This window comes from Zea mays, chromosome 3, assembly GCF_902167145.1.
Source record: "Zea mays cultivar B73 chromosome 3, Zm-B73-REFERENCE-NAM-5.0, whole genome shotgun sequence".
Classification (NCBI taxonomy): domain Eukaryota; kingdom Viridiplantae; phylum Streptophyta; class Magnoliopsida; order Poales; family Poaceae; genus Zea; species Zea mays.
Genome location: NC_050098.1, coordinates 219,169,207 through 219,190,775, shown reverse-complemented (window position 1 = coordinate 219,190,775; position 21,569 = coordinate 219,169,207). Strand labels below are relative to the sequence as shown.

The window sequence follows — 21,569 nt, the reverse complement described above, 5'->3', positions numbered from 1 at the left end:
GCCTATTCACCCCCCTCTAGGCTACTTTCAGAAATCTTCCTATGAAATACTTAGGGGTGCCAATTGATAAGAAAAAGATTAACAACAATCTTTGGATCCCCATGATTGAGAAGCTGGAAAAAAAGACTAGCTGGGTGGCAGGGTAGATTCCTGAGTCTTGGTGGTAGACTTACTCTTCTTAATAGTTGCCTTTCTAATGTTCCTTTATATATGCTCTCGATTTATCCTGCCCCTAAAACTGTTATCAAAAAAATTGATATGCTTAGGAGGAGGCTTTTGTGGCAGGGGGGTCGTCAGTCCAAGAAATTTCATTTAGCTAATTGGGAGTCAGTGTGCTCTCCCAAAAATCAGGGTGGCTTGGGGGTCTTGAATCTGGAGTTTATGAATGACTCTTTACTTTCTAAATGGATTTGGAATATTGAAAATTCGAAAGGCTTATGGCAAAAAATTATTACCAGTAAATACATTAAGGGAAAACCTCTTATTTTAGTTAAACAAAAACAAAGCGATTCTCATTTCTGGAAAAAAAATCCTGAGTTTACGAGACAATTTTTACAAATACTGTAAAACTGTAGTTGGGAATGGCTTGAAGACTAGTTTTTGGAAAAGTAATTGGATAGGTAATCAACCTCTGTCTTACCAATTTCCTGTTCTTTTTGACTTGGCTTATGATAAAGATGTTTCTGTTAATGAGGTTTTCACTTCGAATTTTGAGTCTCTCACTTTCAGAAGAAGGATTGTGGGTAATTTGAGGTTGTTATTCGATGATTTGATTAATTGTTGTAATCAGTTAATTCTATCTGATCAAGAGGATAAGATTGTGTGGACCTTGGGGAAGAAAGGTTTCTCTGTTCATTCTATGTACAAAAAGAAAATGGAGGATCAAATTTTGATTCCATATAAGTTTTGTGGAAATCTAAATTGCCTCATAAAATCAAGGTTTTCTTCTGGTTAGTGGTAAGAAATAAAATTCTTACTAAGGACAACCTGAAGAAAAGGGGCTGGATTGGTGATTGGAATTGTTGTTTCTGTGGGGTGGATGAATCTATTGATCACCTGTTCTTTCAGTGCCCCATTGCTAAATATATGTGGAGAGTAATTCAAGTTGCCTTGAACTTAAGGTTGATTCCTTTGAACTTAAGGTTGATTCCGACAAGTATAAAAAATATGTATGACAATTGGTTAGGTAAACCAAAAGACAAAATGGCTCATTTAGTGTTGTTTGGTTGTGGTGCTTTATTCTGGGCTATTTGGCGCACAAGAAATGATTGGTGTTTTGGAAAAAGTCATTTACTGGATCCTTCTAACATTATTTTTCTTTGTTGCTTCTGGCTGGACTCGTGGGCTATTCGTGAGAAAGAGGAGCAAAGAATGGTGGTGCTAGGAAGCAAGCTTATCCGAAAGACGGCAAGTGAAGTTTTCGGTAGGGCCTTGGGGTGGTGCCCTCTCGACAGGCGTATTTCTGGGTGATCTGGAGCTGGATCTTGGAAGTCGATGTTGATAGTGTCTGTCTTTTGTTGGCTAGTCTGTTCAGTTCCTATGTGGATTTTGCCTGTCCTGTTGGGGTTGTAAATAAGAAAGTCTTATGTAGTTCATCGTAGGCCAAAACTTTTTGTTGCTATCGTAGGCTCTTCACTGATCCAGTGTGGTAGTGGTTAGAGTCTAGATAGGGTGTTGGCCGTGTTCGATCTTTTGGGTTGCTTTGCCGCACGATGGCGGTTGTTCCAAACTTGCCTATTTTTTTAATGAAATAGGGGGCTTCGCCCCTTCATCAAAAAATATAGAGCAATTTGGTTAATTATTACCGTCTCTAGCTGCTCTTGGATCAGTGTTGATGATTAGGCTTGGCTTCTGGCGAAGACTATCCGGTGGCTTCGCTCGACTTTACAAAGATGTGACCTTTTTCCTGATAAAGCTCAGATCCGCAAGTACTGAGGCTTCGTATCGAGTATTCGTTGATGAATCGTTCGGACGTAGAGTGCAGGTGACGATCAAAGTTCAAACATACCTTCGTGCTTGAGTTTATTGTTTGCCTTTTTCATTTCTCTCTCTCTCTTATTACCATTTTCAAGGTAAAGATGATCCTAAAAACGCATACGAAAAAAAAAAGCAATCAGCTTTAAAATACCGATGACTACGTTTGTCTAACATAAAATCCCCAATAGCAGGAGCGCCCCCCTGGCCGCCGCACATGGGCGCGGGCCTCCCGTGCGACCACGATGGACCCAAACAAACGTGGATCCGGCACCGCGCTATCACCATGGGCGCGCGGGCTCCACGGCGATGGCGATTGCGACGATGTGGTAATCGCGACAAAGCGGCAGGGGCAGGCAGGTTCATGTCCCCGTCCGTAGCGCGCGCGGGCGCGGCACATGGCTGAGAAGCGGCTTGGGCAAGGGAGATCTCCTCACACCGGAGCCGTTGCCATGGAGCACCACCCATTTCGGCCGATCCAAGCAGCAATACTGCAATAGCACTATTTTAGTAGAAAAAGGCAGGCACGAACGGGAGCAAATTGCCGCTTGCGCGGTTGCACCGCCACGGCGCCACTGCCAGCAGGCCCGCGCGATCGACGAGCCGGACCGAGAGTGCAGGCTTGTTGTCAGCAACTCTCTGGACGGACGGGTCGACGCTGCAGGGCTGTGTAGGCGTGTCACGGCCTAGTAGAGAGCCCGCTATTCTATGCGTAGACGTCATCAATGACACGTGGGGATGTTTGCACGCGGCACATGGGGCAGGGATTTTTTGCACGTAGCATATACGTAAGTACTAGTAGCTGCAGTAGAGGTGTAATAAATACGTTCGTACAGTTTTGATTTTGAACACAAGTGAAAACGCAGTGCTCACTGACGCCAGTGAGTACTGTGGGGTGGGGTGGTTGCAGCTCCGCTCCGTCCGGCAGTGGCGTAAATTTCCGAGCTGGTACCGCGTCGTCGTTGGCCACCACATGCGAGCCGCTGGCGTTTGAACTGTTGCCGCACGTGGAAGGGCTAGTGTCACGAGATCAGGATCTGCCCAGTGCTACAACAGTAGAACACTACTACTCCTAAAGCCAAGTTAAAAGGCAGGTTACGGGTTAACTTTTGCCAATTTCTCGTAAAGATTAGCCTTGATGCTGTGGCTAGCTCTAGTACTCCCTACCCTTCCCTTAAACCGTTGTTGACACTCACTGATAGCTAGACGCCTAGACACCCACTTGGATTGACGTGTACAAATCGTAAAAGATTCCATGATGGATCGGTAATGCCTTGCATCGTGATAACCAGCTGACATGCAAGCCCTGTACAAAATCGTACGCGGTGTCGGCAGCCGCACAGTGCGGCGCACCGACACCCTCGAATGCATGGGCCGGGGACTGGGATGGGACGAGCTGCTGCCACGCCCACGCTCCGCTCGTTAGTGCAAGAAGCCAGTAAGCAAACGAAAGGCCTCGTCTGGCACGAGAAAAAAAAAAATACTGTGATTGTTCCTGTCGCATCGACGGTAGCGGCGGCACAATACCTGCCAAATCGCGCTGAAAAGGAATCAACCGACGGCGAAAGGAAAAAATAAAAGAAAGAGTAAGGGCCTGTTCCCAATCCCACGAGATAAACTTTGGCTTCTTGCTAAACTTTAGCCATATCAATTGAAATGTTAAAGTTTACCTCCTTTAGGTGTTTGGACCACCCTGATAAAGTTTAGCACATTAAAATAAAAAGACACTCATACCCCTAATGCTACATCGTCATATTATTGAATGCACAGTTAGAGAAGGGGTTGGAGGGTAAGAGGTGGAAAATGGTCTCTCCAGCCCACATTTAGCTCATTTTAGCACTCTTTGAGCAGCTTATGAGATAATAGGAGCTAAACTTTATCACATCACTATTAGCTCTACTGTTTAGATCACTAAATAGCTAAAAGTAGCTAAAAAGAAGCTGCTAAAATTTATCTCATAGGATTGGAACAGGGCCTAAGCTTGAACACAACGATTTGCAGCGCGACGCGACCCCTTTAGACCCTGTTCGTTTTTATCAAATCTATGGGGATTGAGAGGGATTAAATCCCCTACAAGTCAAAATCCCCCCTCAATACACTCTAATCCCCTCAATCCTCGTAGATTAGGTATGAAACGAACGAAGCCTTACTCAAGTTTACAGTGTCGGCTAGCGCGGGCGCTCCCAACCATGCAACATTCAACCCAACCAGCCGGGATGTACTGTACGTGCAACTCCTGTCTCTCCTGGTGTTGTTTGATCACCCCCGTGGCGTGCTGGTGCTGAACTAGATCAATGGGCAGCGCAACGCGGGTCGCACGTTCGTAAAGCTAGGCTGTGACGCAGCCCTCCGTCTCCGTTGATCAAGGCACGCATCCGGCTGCTTTCCCGGATTTTTAGTTAGTGTCGATCACCTACTTGTCCCGACCCAGCAAACGGATATAACCCAATAACTCCTCGCCTTTTGCCATTATTAAAAGGGGCCACGATTCACGTGCAATGAATCATTGTTCATCCTACGTGTTTTTTCGTATGATATCGTGGAGCATATAGTAGTGCGGCGATACATACGTCTAGCTAGCGAACCCTCTTACTACTCAACTACTCTCAAGTCGTGGTGGGCGCGACGATTTGATCTCCACAAGAGCAACATGATTTCTGTTGGCCCAACCAGCTGTTGCTGTTGGTGACTTTTATTATAGGTTCTTTTATATATATATATCGCGGTTTAGTTTAAAATGAACTAACGGACGACAAATAATAAAAAAACAGAGATAGTATGATACTGCAAGGACATTTGTGTTTCAGATCATGCAATGTTCGGTAGTGCTCGGCTGCACAGTTTTACAGCAGCAGCACCAGCTGTTTGTACAGGTTGTGACCTTCTTCCGGATGAGGAGGTTAAGCTGTCAAATGGGCAGATGGCTGACCTGATACCTTGGTGCCTGCCCAACACAGGCTCAGTGGAAAGGGCTGTAGTACGGGAGGCTGGACTGGGAAGGCAACTTCCCCACATCTCTCACTGATCCCCCAAGCCAATGGCATGTGCTTCCACCCTGATCAGGACATCACCGTCCGGGAATGTGCTCGGTCACAGCCTCACAGGGCCTCTCCAGACAGCTATGAGTTTGCGGGCAACATCCAGAACAAGCACCGGCAGATTGGCAATGCTGTGCCCCCCCCCCCCCCCCCCCCCCCCCCGCCTCTTGCCTATGCACTTGGGAGAAAGCTGAAGGAAGCAGCTGACAAGCGTCAGGAAGCCAGCGTAGGCGTGCCTGCACTGCACTATGAGAGAAGCATGACCCATGAAGCTAAGCGCTGAGGTCGTCCTTAAACAGCGAAGGGCAGAGTAGCTGTCATGTCATGTTTGAACTGCAGTAACTATGCGAGTTAATCTTGGTTTTCATCAGTGTTAATGGACTCCTGAGTGTGTACGCTAGAGAAGTGTTGATTGCTGATTGGTACCCTGATTCAGGGTAGCGGTTATATCTAAAAAAATAAAGCCTGTGAGAGTGGGCCGTAGCAGCCACAGCAGCAGCCTACTTCAGGAAATCAGCCCCCCTACCCCTCCCCCAAAATCTTTGTGGAGATTCGGCCCATCTAACTTGACGTAGCTATACCGTATACGGCCGATGAACTGAAGTCGATCCTCAATCGAAAGGTTAAGATTCCTCAGGGCTAGTTAGGTTCGTCCTTTCGTCTTGGGGGTTGAGGGCAAATGATCACAAACCTTACTCCCTTCAAGCCCCTTATGGTCCGACAAACCGAAAAATCCCTGTGGTGGAAATTTAATACAGGTACGGTTAATGAAAAAAGAAAAAGAAAGGATAAGCAACATGTCAAGCACAACGATAAGTGGAGCGAAACAGTGCAGATGGTACACACTCTTTGCCGCTTCAAAAAAACATTTTCAAACAGCAAACAAAATCAACAAGGAATGAAGGTACACGTACATATGTATTAAGGACCATAAGGTGGCAAAATTATGTACACAACCCAGCGAAACCATGAGTTTATTGCGCACACACATGGACTGGTTCTCATAAGACAAGACAAGAGTGAAGAAACTTCAGGAAAATACCAGGATTTTGACAAGGAACGGGAGGCAGAGGGAAGAGGGTTCAAACCAATGACAACCGAAGGATGTGACACCAAAAACATAGCAATGTAGTGCAGATAAAACCATACACTACTTAATCCTGCTGAAGGAACAGCACCAGGATGGAAGCAAAAGCCGTCAGTGTTTCTTTAATCAATCTATAGCTATAATGAAACGGTTTCACAAATACTGCTAAACCACTAACAACTGATCCAACCATTAACCCCCCAGCAAAACTGTAGCCCTCTTCTTCTTCTTCTTCTTCTTTTTTTTTAAAAAAAATAATTTCGTTCAAATGAACACTCAAGTTCCATTTCAATTACAGTTGCTAAGGCTTCACCTGAAATATTCTCGCTCCTTTGCATACAAACAGAGACAAATAACACACTCGAGCAATTTGGAGCCCGGGTCAGTTTCTCCACAACAATGTTTTTGTTACTTAAGCAGGAGCTCAGCCAATCAGTAGTAGCTAGGCCCACAATCAAACCAACACAGAGAACTCTTGGTTGTGCACCCTAACAAAACTGGGGCATACCTAACAGAATAAAAAGCTGTAGACCTAACTATATAAAGACTGGAGCATACCTAAGATCTTGAGAAATGAAGGCCCAATTCATGAGAAGGTAAGAATTTTGAGAAATCAGAGTATCTCAATGACGATGAATAGAGAACTCTTGGTTCTGGACCATAACGAAAACGAACCAGGAGTAAATTTGATTTGAGAGACAGAGCCCTTCTAGCTTCACGCTAAAAACTGACCTATGGCAGAATAAAAAACTCAAGACTGGCGGTTCGCCAGATCTAAGATTTTGAGAAATGAAGGCCCAATTGTCACTGTATTTTCTCCCGGTGGTGAAAGAAACATTGCATTGGATAGCGAAACGGATACATCAACAACAAAATGGCTCAAAAAGTGTCTGCAAGAAAACTTTATGTAACTTGCAAATGCTCCAATTGGTGCGTTACAAATGGAGCAACTTTGCTGAGTGGGTAAACCATCCAGCACGGTGCACGGAGTAGAGGACATTGTATACATCACGTCGAGGCAAGAACACACACACACACACTAAACTACACCAAATCAATGACCACAAACAAAACCACCGTAATCTGTGTTAACTAGAATGTGACAGCATGTGAAGCAGCATGTCGTTCCATGCGTCGATGGGTCCTGGCAAGCACCAGTGGATGCAGTCGTTGTAGAGCGTCCGCTTCTCGTCCGGCCAGTGCCCGTACCGGCTGGGGTGGCCGTCGGGCCGCATCAGCATCGCGGCGGTGGGGTCCATGAGCACAACGTCCAGGCCCTTGGCCTCCCTGAACTCCTCCAGCTGCGACGTGTAGAACTCCAGCTCCAGCCCTCCCATCGGCGCCGTCTCGTCGGCCCTGTACGGCCGCGTGCGCCGGCAGTCCCCGCCGGCGTCGTACGCCCCGCCCTCGAAGTGCGACATCGGCGACAGCGTCCGCAGGATGACCTTGCCCCGGAACCTGGCGCCGGCGAGCGCCCGCAGCGCCGTCCGGAACGCCATCCGGTGCGAGTGCTGGTTGGTGAGGCTGCTGGTGAAGTTGAGCGGGACGTACACGCCGCCGACGAGTTGCCCGCCCTCGTAGAAGTAGGACTGGCGCGTGAACCAGTTGGCCCCCGAGAGCAGCACGTAGTCGAGCTGGGACGCGACGGACAGCCACCTGCTGTCGGGCTCGTCCAGGTACAGCTTGAACACGCCGGCGACGTCCTCCTCCGACCTCACCAGGAACGGCGACCAGAAGAGGTACATGGTGAAGTTGTAGCCCTCGTAGTACAGGATCATGTTCGGGTCCGCCCTGTCCGTGACCGACACGTCCTTGGGCTTCTCCACCTGCGAAATCCGCGCGCACCGGCACCGCCATGCCATGCCCATGCATGAGCCAGCTGCTTCCAACTCTCCAACTACTTAAGAGCTGTAGTAATGTAACGCACCTTGGCCAAGAGGCAGAAGAGGGACTGCATATGGTTCCTGGCCAGCGAGTCGCCGACGAAGGCGACGGACTTGTTCGCGACGACCTGGAGGAACCTGTGCGGGTCGAAGCGCGGGAGGTCGCAGCCGTCCGGCTTCCAGCGCCACTTGAGGAACTCCAGGTCCGGGCGGCCATACAGCATGCAGTTCTGGTGCTCCTGGATGAAGTCGCAGGTCTCGTTGGTGTACTGCGGCGGGGCCGGGTCCGGCACCCACTCGCCCCGGAAGATGTCGCACTTGGGCACCGGCGCCGGCGCGACGTAGGAGCTGTCGAGCTCGCCGGTGTATTTGAGGCTGAGCTGCAGCTGCGGCACGTTGGTGAAGCAGGAGAGGATCACGACCGCCGACAGGAAGATGGCGGCCGTGGGGCCGAAGAGGAGCTTGAAGCACAGAACCATGCCTGCTCTCTCTACCGCTCACCAGACTGTGTACTGTGCACCGGAGAGTGTGAGCGTCTGGATCAGTGGCAGTTTAATACTGCTACTCGCGTGTTCCAATGTTCAACATTTGATCGATCGATCGGAGCTGAGATCACAAAGAATTCATAATTCAGTACTGCATGCTTGCAAATGGAGGAGAAAAGGGAACCTTCTTCAGATCGATGGATCAGATGGGTTGAAAACAATACTCGACAGTGGACACCACAGACTACAGCAGTAGCTAATCCTCTAGCTCTCTGTATTTTTCTAATGCAGGCAAATACGTTCTGGTGTCAGTGCTATAAATGCCCGAACGCTTATCTGCTGTATTGTAATCCGATCTCTGCACTAGCCACGAATGTTCAACGATGTCCTTGCTCGTAATTTGGGACTAGTGCGCCTCCTGAGTCATGCATGCATTGCTTCACACGATCAGTTTTTTCTCCTGGTGTCACAATTCAGAACTTCAGAATAAGAAAACAAATCCGAACAAGGCTTTGCCTGCACTTCGATCGATCTAAGCGTAGTTCACGCGCGATACTGGCAAGAGTACAAGAAAAACAATTAGGGCCTGTTCAATCTCAATATACGTGGATTGAATCGAATCACCTAACAGATCAAAATTTCTCCTAGTTGTTTTAATACCTAACAGATCAAAATTCCTCCTAGTTCCTATCAATCGCCTCCGATCAGCGTCGTTGTTTTTGGCCAATAAGGTTTTATGCTTTGTTTAATCTTATCGAGGAGTTGAACTTGGCAACAGGGAGAGGCTGTGGAGTCGAGTCTCACGTTGACGAACGCTAGTTTTATCCCCTCGAGGACTCTGCAATTTCAGGCCGGCTGCAATTTTTCTTTGTAGTATAGCATTATTGAAACAAGTGGGAGCCGGTAGACATCTCGCCTGCCTTGGTTTTGGTTCGAACAACTATTGAACTATATTAACTCCACTAGCTGTTAAAAGTTCAGATACGTGCATTTTCAATCCAGAACGGCAATGCGGCACTCCCATTGCGAGAAAGAAATTGTAGGGTTAACGATTTCTAACGGCACTCTCTTTTTTTTTTAAAGGAAGCGGCAAAAGACTTGCCTCTTCAATATATTAGAAGAGAATTAGATAACAGTCTTCAGAAGACGGAGCAAAAGAAAAAACAAAAAGGAGAAAAACATACACTAACTCAATCTAACATACACTGCAACTCCCAATTTGATCTTTCACCAATTGCGTAACCTGGATAGCAGATCTTTGAAGTCTCTGAAAAATTCTGTTATTTCTTTCCAACCATATATTCCACCAAAAAGAGATGAGGAGTCCATCGAAAATCTTCTTTGACTCCTTGCAGCAACGGTTCCTTAATCTCTTCCACCAATCATACAACGAGCCGAGGTTAGAAACGCCACTTAGAAAGAACAGATTGGCCCAAGATAGGATCATGTTCCAAACCTCTACAGAAAACGAGCAGTCTTTGCCTAAATGAGGCATAGTTTCTTGTGATAAGTTGCAAAGACAACAAATTGGATTGCAAGGCCATCCCCGCTTTTGTAGCTTGTCCGCAGTCAGAATTCTGTTATGCAACATGGTCCACGCGAAAAAACGACATTTTGGCTCAATTCTCGCTTTCCAGATAGGAGAAATTTTGATTTTACAAAAATTCGTTGTGAACTGAATTTTGTATGCACTACTTGAACTATAACTCCCATCTGTCGTCCACCTCCATAAAATAGTATCGTCGAGATCATTAAGTTCATGAGTGCTGTTGATACCTTGCCAGAGGGAAATGAATTCTTTTATCTCATCCTCATGTGTGTAAGGAGAACAAAAGTGCATCCAGCGATTATTTGTAAGGGCTTGGCACACTGAGATATTTTCCCTCTTTGCTTTCATGAATAAGGTTGGCACAATGTTCTTTGGCGCCTGACCCTGAATCCAGCTTGATCTCCAGAAATCAGCCATTTTGCCATCACCAATTGTTACAATCGTAGATGCATTAAATAGATCAACATCTGCTTTATCACAAGTTAATTGCAACCCAGTCCATGCTTTGTCTCTATTCGTCCATCGTAGCCACAGCCATCTAAGCCTTAACGCTCTTGCAAAGCGCTCTAGATCGAGTATGCCAAGACCTCCCTTATTCTTTGGCAAACAAGTTGTAGCCCAATTTATCAGGCAATGACCCCCGCTACATGAATCCAAATTTTCTCCTTTCCAAAGGAAGATCCTTCTTATCTTGTCAATCCTTTTAAGTAACCATTTCTGAGCTGGGAAAACAGTTAGAAGATAAATCAGTTGCGCTGTCAACACAGATTTAACCAAGGATTCCCTTCCTGCCTTTGAAAGAAGCCTACTGATAGTCGCCTAGAGGGGGGGGGGTGAATAGGGCGAAACTGAAATTTACAAATATAAACACAACTACAAGCCGGGTTAGCGTTAGTAATAAAGAAACGAGTCCGCGAGAGAGAGGGTGGAAAAAAAACAAATCGCAAGCAAATGAAGAGTGTGACACGCGGATTTGTTTTACCGAGGTTCGGTTCTTGCAAACCTACTCCCCGTTGAGGAGGCCACAAAGGCCGGGTCTCTTTCAACCCTTCCCTCTCTCAAACGATCCCACGGATCGAGTGAGCTTTCTCTTCTCAATCACTTGGAACACAAAGTTCCCACAAGGACCACCACAAGTTTGGTGTCTCTTGCCTCAATTACAAGTGAGCTTGATCGCAATGAAAGAATCAAGAGAGAAGAAAGCAATCCAAGCGCAAGAGCTCGAAAGGAACACAAGCAAATCACTCTCTCTAGTCACTATGGCGTTGTGTGGAATTTGGAGAGGATTCGATCTCTTTGGTGTGTCTAGAATTGAATGCTAGAGCTCTTGTAGTAGTTGGGAAGTGGAAAACTTGAATGCCATGAATGGTGGGGTGGTTGGGGTATTTATAGCCCCAACCACCAAAAGTGACCGTTGGGAGGCTGTCTGTTCGGTGGCGCACCGGACAGTCCGGTGCACACCGGACATGTCCGGTGCCCCCACCATGTCATCACTGCCGTTTGATTCTGACCGTTGGAGATTCTGACTTGTGGGCCCGCCTGGATGTCCGGTGCTGTTCCTTGTCCGGTGTGCCAGTATGGGCGCGCCTGACTTCTGCGCGCGCGCAGCGCACATTAAATGCGCCGCAGGTAGCCGTTGGCGCCGAATAGTCGTTGCTCCGGAGTTGCACCGGACAGTCCGGTGCACACCGGACATGTCCGGTGAATTATAGCGGACTAGCCGTTGGAGATTCCCGAAGCTGGCGAGTTCCTGAGGCCGCTCCTCCTTGGCGCACCGGACACTGTCCGGTGTACACCGGACAGTTCGGTGAATTATAGCGCGAGTGCCTCTGGAAATTCCCGAAGGTGGCGAGTTCGAGTTGGAGTCCTCTGGTGCACCGGACATGTCCGGTGGTGCACCGGACACAGTCCGGTGGCACACCGGACAGTCCGGTGCGCCAGACCAGAGGTGCCTTCGGTTGACCCTTTGCTCCTTTGTTGAATCCAATATTTGATCTTTTTATTGGCTAAGTGTGAACCTGTTACACCTGTATGACTTATACACTAGAGCAAACTAGTTAGTCCAATTATTTGTGTTGGGCAATTCAACCACCAAAATTAATTAGGGACTAGGTGTAAGCCTAATTCCCTTTCAATCTCCCCCTTTTTGGTGATTGATGCCAACACAAACCAAAGTGAAAGGGAATTAGGCTTACACCTAGTTCCTAAATTGTTTTGGTGGTTGAATTGCCCAACACAAATAATTGGACTAACTAGTTTGCTCTAGATTGTATGTTCTACAGGTGCCAAAGGTTGATCTACAAACTAAACTAATTCGACTGTCCGGAATACCGTAGATTATTCCGGACAGGAGAAGCTTTTTGGAAAAACAAGCCAAGCGCGGACCGTCCGGGCCCCTGCGGCGGACCGTCCGCGACACAAGAATGACCCTCGGACAGAACCAATGCAAAAACACAAGTTTCCACTACAGACTGTCCGGCGGAAAAGCAAAGACCGTCCGAGCCCTCGCGCGGACCGTCCGGCCTCAGGCGCGGACCGTCCGGTCGGTAAGAAACCGAAAAACCCGAAGGTGACGGGTTCGGAGAAATGAATTATAGGGGGCCTCGCGGACCGTCCGGGGTGCACGACCGGACCGTCCGCGACTGGCTCTGTCTGACATCTGACGACGCATTAAATGCAATATAGCCGTTGATATAGCCGTTACTGCTGACCGTTGCATTTTCAGCCGTTGATCTACAGGGGCGGACCGTCCGCACCAGGAGGGCGGACCGTCCGCGCTCAGCAGAATGGCCCAACGGCTAGGAAGTGGTTGGTGGCTATAAATACAACCCCAACCACCTCCATTCACTTCACCCAAGCATTCCAACCTTCAACATTCAATACAAGAGCTAGCAATCCATTCCAAGACACATTCAAAGCCTCCATCTCTCCAAGTTTCACAATTGAGAAAAGAGATCATTAGTGATTAGTGACTTGAGAGAGAAAGTGATCCGTGTGTTATTTGTAGCTCTTGTCGCTTGGCTTTTGCAATCGTGCTTTCTTTCAATCTTTCTTGCGTTCAACTCAATTGTAACCAAGGCAAGAGACACCAATTGTGTGGTGGTCCTTGCGGGGAAGTTTGTTCCCGTTTGATTGAGAAGAGAAAGCTCACTCGGTCCGAGGGACCGTTTGAGAGAGGGAAGGGTTGAAAGAGACCCGGCCTTTGTGGCCTCCTCAACGGGGAGTAGGTTTGCGAGAACCGAACCTCGGTAAAACAAATCCGCGTGTCACACTCGTTATTTGATTGCGATTTGTTTTGCACCCTCTCTCGCGGACTCATTTCTATTTCTAACGCTAACCCGGCTTGTAGTTGTGTTTATATTTGTAAATTTCAGTTTCGCCCTATTCACCCCCCCTCTAGGCGACTATCAATTGGTATCAAAGCCCGGTGCTTCATTAGAGCCTAACCGCTCGAAGTGATGTCGGGAGATCACGCCAAGAAGGAGATGGAGACCGGCGAAAAGCCCACTACAAGCCACGGGAGCACTTCATCGGAAGAGTCCCACACCAAGAGGAGGGAGAAGAAGAAGAACTCCTCCAACAAAGGGAAGGAGAAGAAATCTTCTTCTCACCACAAGGAGAAGAAGGAAAAATCTTCTTCCCACAAGCCGCATCGAAGTGGAGACAAGCAAAAGAGGATGAGGAAAGTGGTCTACTACGAGACCGACACTTCATCAACATCGACCTCCGACTCCGATGCGCCCTCCGTAACTTCTAAACGCCAAGAGCGTAAGAAGTTTAGTAAGATCCCCCTACCCTACCCTCGCATTTCTAAACATGCACCTTTACTTTCCGTCCCATTAGGCAAACCACCAACTTTTGATGGTGAAGATTATGCTAGGTGGAGTGATTTAATGCGATTTCATCTAACCTCACTCCACAAAAGTATATGGGATGTTGTTGAGTTTGGTGCACAGGTACCGTCTGTAGGGGATAAGGACTATGATGAGGATGAGGTGGCCCAAATCGAGCACTTCAACTCTCAAGCGACAACAATACTCCTCGCCTCACTAAGTAGAGAGGAGTATAACAAAGTACAAGGGTTGAAGAGTGCCAAGGAGGTTTGGGATGTACTCAAAACCGCGCACGAGGGAGACGAGCTCACCAAGATCACCAAGCGGGAAACGATCGAGGGGGAGCTCGGTCGGTTCCGGCTTCGCAAAGGAGAGGAGCCACAACACATGTACAACCGGCTCAAGACCTTGGTGAACCAAGTGCGCAACCTCGGGAGCATAAAGTGGGACGACCACGAGGTGGTTAAGGTTATTCTAAGATCCCTTATTTTCCTTAACCCCACTCAAGTTCAATTAATTCGTGGTAATCCTAGATATACTAAAATGACCCCCGAGGAAGTTATCGGGCATTTTGTAAGTTTTGAGTGCATGATCGAAGGCTCGAGAAAGATCAACGAGCTTGACGAACCCACCACATCCGAAGCTCAACCCGTCGCATTCAAGGCGACGGAGGAAAAGAAGGAGGAGGCTACACCAAGTCGACAACCAATAGACGCCTCCAAGCTCGACAATGAGGAAATGGCGCTCGTCATCAAGAGCTTCCGCCAAATCCTCAAGCAAAGGAGAGGGAAAGATTACAAGTCCCGCTCCAAGAAGGTTTGCTACAAATGTGGTAAGCCCGGTCATTTCATTGCTAAATGTCCCATATCTAGTGACAGTGACCGAGGCGACGACAAGAAGGGGAGAAGGAAGGAGAAGAAGAAGTACTACAAGAAGAAGGGCGGCGATGCCCATGTTTGTCGAGAGTGGGACTCCGACGAAAGCTCAAGCGACTCCTCCGACGACGAGGACGCCGCCAACATCGCCGTCACCAAAGGGCTTCTCTTCCCCAACGTCGGCCACAAGTGCCTCATGGCAAAGGACGGCAAAAGGAAGAAGGTAAAATCAAGATCCTCCACTAAATATGAAACCTCTAGTGATGAAAATACTAGTGATGAGGAGGATAACTTGCGTACCCTTTTTGCCAATCTTAACATGGAACAAAAGGAAAAATTAAATGAATTAATTAGTGCTATTCATGAAAAGGATGACCTTTTGGATTCCCAAGAGGATTGTCTTATTAAGGAAAACAAGAAACATGTTAAGGTTAAAAATGCTTACGCTCTAGAAGTAGAAAAATGTCAAAAACTATCTAGTGAGCTAAGCACTTGCCATGAGATAATTGACAACCTTAGACATGAAAATGCTAGTTTAAATGCTAAGGTTGATTCACATGTTTGTAATGTTTCAATTCCCAATCCTAGAGATAATAATGATGATTTGCTTGCTAGGATTGAAGAATTAAACATTTCTCTTGCTAGCCTTAGAGTAGAAAATGAAAATTTAATTGCTAAGGCTAAAGAACTAGATGTTTGCAATGCTACCATTTCCAATCTTAGAGATAAAAATGATATTCTTCATGCTAAGATTGTTGAACTTAATTCTTGCAAACTCTCTACATCTATTGTTGAGCATGTATCTATTTGTACTAGATGTAGAGATGTGGATATTAATGCTATTCATGATCATATGGCTTTAATTAAACAACAGAATGATCATATAGCAAAACTAGATGCTAAAATTGCCGAGCACAACTTAGAAAATGAGAAATTTAAATTTGCTCGTAGCATGCTTTATAATGGGAGACGCCCGGGCATTAAGGATGGCATTGGCTTCCAAAGGGGAGACAATATCAAACTTAGTGCCCCTCCTAAAAGATTGTCTAATTTTGTAAAGGGCAAGGCTCCCATGCCTCAGGATAACGAGGGTTACATTTTGTACCCTGCCGGTTATCCTGAGAGCAAAATTAGGAAAATTCATTCTAGGAAGTCTCACTCTGGCCCAAATCATGCTTTTATGTATAAGGGTGAGACATCTAGTTCTAGGCGACCAACCCGTGCTAAGTTGCCTAAGAAAACTCCTAGTGCATCAAATGAACATAGTCTTTCATTTAAAACTTTTGATGCATCTTATGTTTTAACTAACAAATCCGGCAAGGTAGTTGCCAAATATGTTGGGGGCAAGCACAAGGGGTCAAAGACTTGTGTTTGGGTACCCAAAGTTCTTGTGTCTAATGCCAAAGGACCCAAAACCATTTGGGTACCTAAAGTCAAGAACTAAACTTGTTTTGTAGGTTTATGCATCCGGGGGCTCAAGTTGGATACTCGACAGCGGGTGCACAAACCACATGACAGGGGAGAAAAGGATGTTCTCCTCATATGAGAAAAACAAAGATCCCCAAAGAGCGATTACATTCGGGGATGGAAATCAAGGTTTGGTCAAAGGTTTGGGTAAAATTGCTATATCTCCTGACCACTCTATTTCCAATGTTTTTCTTGTTGATTCTTTAGATTACAACTTGCTTTCTGTATCTCAATTATGTCAAATGGGCTACAACTGTCTATTCACTGATATAGGTGTCACTGTCTTTAGAAGAAGTGATGATTCAATAGCATTTAAGGGAGTGTTAGAGGGTCAGCTATACTTGGTAGATTTTGATAAAGCTGAACTCGACACTTGCTTAATTGCTAAGACTAACATGGGTTGGCTCTGGCACCGCCGACTAGCCCATGTTGGGATGAAGAATCTTCATAAGCTTCTAAAGGGAGAACACATTTTAGGACTAACAAATGTTCATTTTGAGAAAGACAGGATTTGTAGTGCATGCCAAGCAGGAAAGCAAGTTGGCACTCATCATCCGCATAAGAACATCATGACGACCGACAGGCCACTAGAGCTCCTACACATGGATCTATTCGGCCCGATCGCTTACATAAGCATCGGCGGGAGTAAGTACTGTCTAGTTATTGTGGATGATTATTCTCGCTTCACTTGGGTATTCTTTTTACAGGAAAAATCTCAAACCCAAGAGACCTTAAAGGGATTCTTGAGACGGGCTCAAAATGAGTTTGGCTTAAGGATCAAGAAAATAAGAAGCGACAATGGGACGGAGTTCAAGAATTCTCAAATTGAAGGCTTCCTTGAGGAGGAGGGCATTAAGCATGAGTTCTCTTCTCCCTACACTCCACAACAAAATGGTGTAGTGGAGAGGAAGAATAGAACTCTATTGGATATGGCGAGAACCATGCTTGATGAATACAAGACTTCGGATCGGTTTTGGGCGGAGGCGGTCAACACCGCTTGCTACGCCATCAACCGGTTATATCTTCACCGAATCCTCAAGAAGACATCATATGAACTCCTAACCGGTAAAAAGCCCAACATTTCATATTTTAGAGTTTTTGGTAGCAAATGCTTTATTCTTGTTAAAAGAGGTAGAAAATCTAAATTTGCTCCTAAAACTGTAGAAGGCTTTTTACTTGGTTATGACTCAAACACAAGGGCATATAGGATCTTTAACAAATCCACTGGACTAGTTGAAGTCTCATGTGACGTTGTGTTTGATGAAACTAACGGCTCTCAAGTAGAGCAAGTTGATCTTGATGAGATAGGTGAAGAAGAGGCTCCATGCATCGCGCTAAGGAACATGTCCATTGGGGATGTGTATCCTAAGGAATCTGAAGAGCCTCCAAATGCACAAGATCAACCATCCTCCACCACGCAAGCATCTCCACCAACTCAAAATGAGGAAGAAGCTCAAGTTGATGAAGAAGAAGATCAATCAAATGAGCCACCTCAAGATGACAGCATAGATCAAGGGGGAGATGCAAATGATCAAGACAAGGAGGATGAAGAGCAAAGGCCGCCACACCCAAGAGTCCACCAAGCAATCCAACGAGATCACCCCGTCGACACCATCCTCGGCGACATTCATAAGGGGGTAACTACTCGATCTCGTGTTGCTCATTTTTGTGAACATTACTCGTTTGTTTCCTCTATTGAGCCACACAGGGTAGAGGAAGCACTCCAAGATTCGGATTGGGTGGTGGCAATGCAAGAGGAGCTCAACAACTTCACTAGGAATGAGGTATGGCATTTAGTTCCACGTCCTAACCAAAATGTTGTAGGAACCAAATGGGTCTTCCGCAACAAGCAAGACGAGCATGGTGTGGTGACAAGGAACAAAGCTCGACTTGTGGCCAAGGGATACTCCCAAGTCGAAGGTTTGGATTTCGGTGAAACCTATGCACCCGTAGCTAGGCTTGAGTCAATTCGTATATTATTAGCCTATGCTACTTACCATGGCTTTAAGCTTTATCAAATGGACGTGAAAAGTGCCTTCCTCAATGGACCAATCAAGGAAGAGGTCTATGTTGAGCAACCTCCCGGCTTTGAAGACAGTGAGTATCCTAACCATGTCTATAAGCTCTCTAAGGCGCTTTATGGGCTCAAGCAAGCCCCGAGAGCATGGTATGAATGCCTTAGGGATTTTCTTATTGCAAATGGATTCAAAGTCGGAAAGGCCGATCCTACACTCTTTACTAAAACACTTGAGAATGATTTGTTTGTATGCCAAATTTATGTTGATGATATTATATTTGGGTCTACTAACGAATCCACTTGTGAAGAGTTTAGTAGGATCATGACACAGAAATTCGAGATGTCTATGATGGGGGAGTTGAAGTATTTCCTAGGATTTCAAGTAAAGCAACTCCAAGAGGGCACCTTCATCAGCCAAACGAAGTACACTCAAGACATTCTAACCAAGTTTGGGATGAAGGATGCTAAGCCCATCAAGACACCCATGGGAACCAATGGGCATCTCGACCTCGACACGGGAGGTAAGTCCGTGGATCAAAAGGTATACCGGTCGATGATTGGTTCATTACTCTATCTATGTGCATCTCGACCGGACATTATGCTTTCCGTTTGTATGTGTGCAAGATTCCAATCCGACCCTAAGGAATCCCACCTTACGGCCGTAAAACGAATCTTGAGATATTTGGCTTATACTCCTAAGTTTGGGCTTTGGTACCCTCGGGGATCCACATTTGATTTGATTGGTTATTCGGATGCCGATTGGGCGGGGTGCAAAATCAATAGAAAGAGCACATCGGGGACTTGCCAGTTCTTGGGAAGATCCTTGGTGTCTTGGGCTTCAAAGAAGCAAAATTCGGTCGCTCTTTCCACTGCCGAAGCCGAGTATATTGCCGCAGGCCATTGTTGCGCACAATTACTTTGGATGAGGCAAACCCTGCGGGACTACGGTTACAAATTAACCAAAGTCCCTTTGCTATGTGATAATGAGAGTGCAATCAAAATGGCCGACAATCCCGTCGAGCATAGCCGCACTAAGCACATAGCCATTCGGTATCATTTTCTTAGGGATCACCAACAAAAGGGAGATATCGAGATTTCTTACATTAACACTAAAGATCAATTAGCCGATATCTTTACCAAGCCACTTGATGAACAAACTTTTACCAAACTTAGGCATGAGCTCAATATTCTTGATTCACGTAATTTCTTTTGCTAGATTGCACACATAGCTCATTTATATACCTTTGATCATGTCTCTTTCATAGGCTATGACTAATGTGTTTTCAAGTCTATTTTCAACCAAGTCATAGGTGTATTGAAAGGGAATTGGAGTCTTCGACGAAGACAAAGGCTTCCACTCCGTAACTCATCCTTCGCCGTCGCTCCAAGAGTCTCTCCATTCTTGAGGGAGAAAAGCATGAGCATCAAGGAAAAGGACTTTGTCTTTGGGGGAGAAAGTAAGAGTCCAAAGCAAAAGGATCGAACTTCATCTTTGGTATAACTCTAACTCATTTATTTATGACCAAAGGGGAAGGATAGCACTTCGAGGGCTCTAATGATTCCGTTTTTGGCGATTCATGCCAAAGGGGGAGAAAGTATGAGCCCAAAGCAAAAGGACCGCACCACCACCAAATTCAAAATTCAAAAAAACTTAGTGTTGAATATTTTCAATTGGTTTTCCTATTTGTGTTCAAAAAAAAGGGGAGAAAGTAGTATTTCAAAATGATACATCAAAACCCTCTTGAACACTAAGAGGATTTCATTTAGGGGGAGTTTTTGTTTAGTCAAAGGAAAAGCATTTGAAACAGGGGGAGAAAATTTCAAATCTTGAAAATGCTTTGCAAATCTTATTCATTTACCTTTGACTACTTGCAAAAGAACTTTGAAAAGGATTTGCAAAAACAAAACTCGTGGTGCAATCGTGGTCCAAAATGTTATATAAGTAAGAAACAATCCATGCATATCTTGTAAGTATTTAGATTGGCTCAATTCCAAGCAACCTTTGCACTCACATTATGCAAACTAGTTCAATTATGCACTTTTATATTTGCTTTGGTTTGTGTTGGCATCAATCACCAAAAAGGGGGAGATTGAAAGGGAATTAGGCTTACACCTAGTTCCTAAATTGTTTTGGTGGTTGAATTGCCCAACACAAATAATTGGACTAACTAGTTTGCTCTAGATTGTATGTTCTACAGGTGCCAAAGGTTGATCTACAAACTAAACTAATTCGACTGTCCGAAATACCGTAGATTATTCCGGACAGGAGAAGCTTTTTGGAAAAACAAGCCAAGCGCGGACCGTCCGGGCCCCTGCGGCGGACCGTCCGCGACACAAGAATGACCCTCGGACAGAACCAATGCAAAAACACAAGTTTCCACTACAGACTGTCCGGCGGAAAAGCAAAGACCGTCCGAGCCCTCGCGCGGACCGTCCGGCCTCAGGCGCGGACCGTCCGGTCGGTAAGAAACCGAAAAACCCGAAGGTGACGGGTTCGGAGAAATGAATTATAGGGGGCCTCGCGGACCGTCCGGGGTGCACGACCGGACCGTCCGCGACTGGCTCTGTCTGACATCTGACGACGCATTAAATGCAATATAGCCGTTGATATAGCCGTTACTGCTGACCGTTGCATTTTCAGCCGTTGATCTACAGGGGCGGACCGTCCGCACCAGGAGGGCGGACCGTCCGCGCTCAGCAGAATGGCCCAACGGCTAGGAAGTGGTTGGTGGCTATAAATACAACCCCAACCACCTCCATTCACTTCACCCAAGCATTCCAACCTTCAACATTCAATACAAGAGCTAGCAATCCATTCCAAGACACATTCAAAGCCTCCATCTCTCCAAGTTTCACAATTGAGAAAAGAGATCATTAGTGATTAGTGACTTGAGAGAGAAAGTGATCCGTGTGTTATTTGTAGCTCTTGTCGCTTGGCTTTTGCAATCGTGCTTTCTTTCAATCTTTTTTGCGTTCAACTCAATTGTAACCAAGGCAAGAGACACCAATTGTGTGGTGGTCCTTGCGGGGAAGTTTGTTCCCGTTTGATTGAGAAGAGAAAGCTCACTCGGTCCGAGGGACCGTTTGAGAGAGGGAAGGGTTGAAAGAGACCCGGCCTTTGTGGCCTCCTCAACGGGGAGTAGGTTTGCGAGAACCGAACCTCGGTAAAACAAATCCGCGTGTCACACTCGTTATTTGATTGCGATTTGTTTTGCACCCTCTCTCGCGGACTCATTTCTATTTCTAACGCTAACCCGGCTTGTAGTTGTGTTTATATTTGTAAATTTCAGTTTCGCCCTATTCACCCCCCCTCTAGGCGACTATCACAAAGCAAATGTAGAAGTGCATAGTTGAACTAGTT

The 21,569-nt window shown here is 46.2% G+C and overlaps 1 protein-coding gene across 1 annotated transcript; it reads right to left on the bottom strand.

Moving 5' to 3' along the window:
• Positions 1–6,922: 6,922 nt before the first annotated feature.
• On the bottom strand, positions 6,923–8,794 carry LOC103651415 (protein trichome birefringence-like 20). The gene is made up of 2 exons (XM_008677048.3): positions 8,027–8,794; positions 6,923–7,925 (listed from the first exon to the last, which is right to left on the bottom strand). The coding sequence occupies exons 1-2, from the start codon at positions 8,459–8,461 to the stop codon at positions 7,188–7,190; spliced, it is 1,173 nt and encodes a 390-aa protein (XP_008675270.1). The 5' UTR covers positions 8,462–8,794; the 3' UTR covers positions 6,923–7,187.
• Between the last annotated feature and the right edge of the window lie 12,775 nt (positions 8,795–21,569).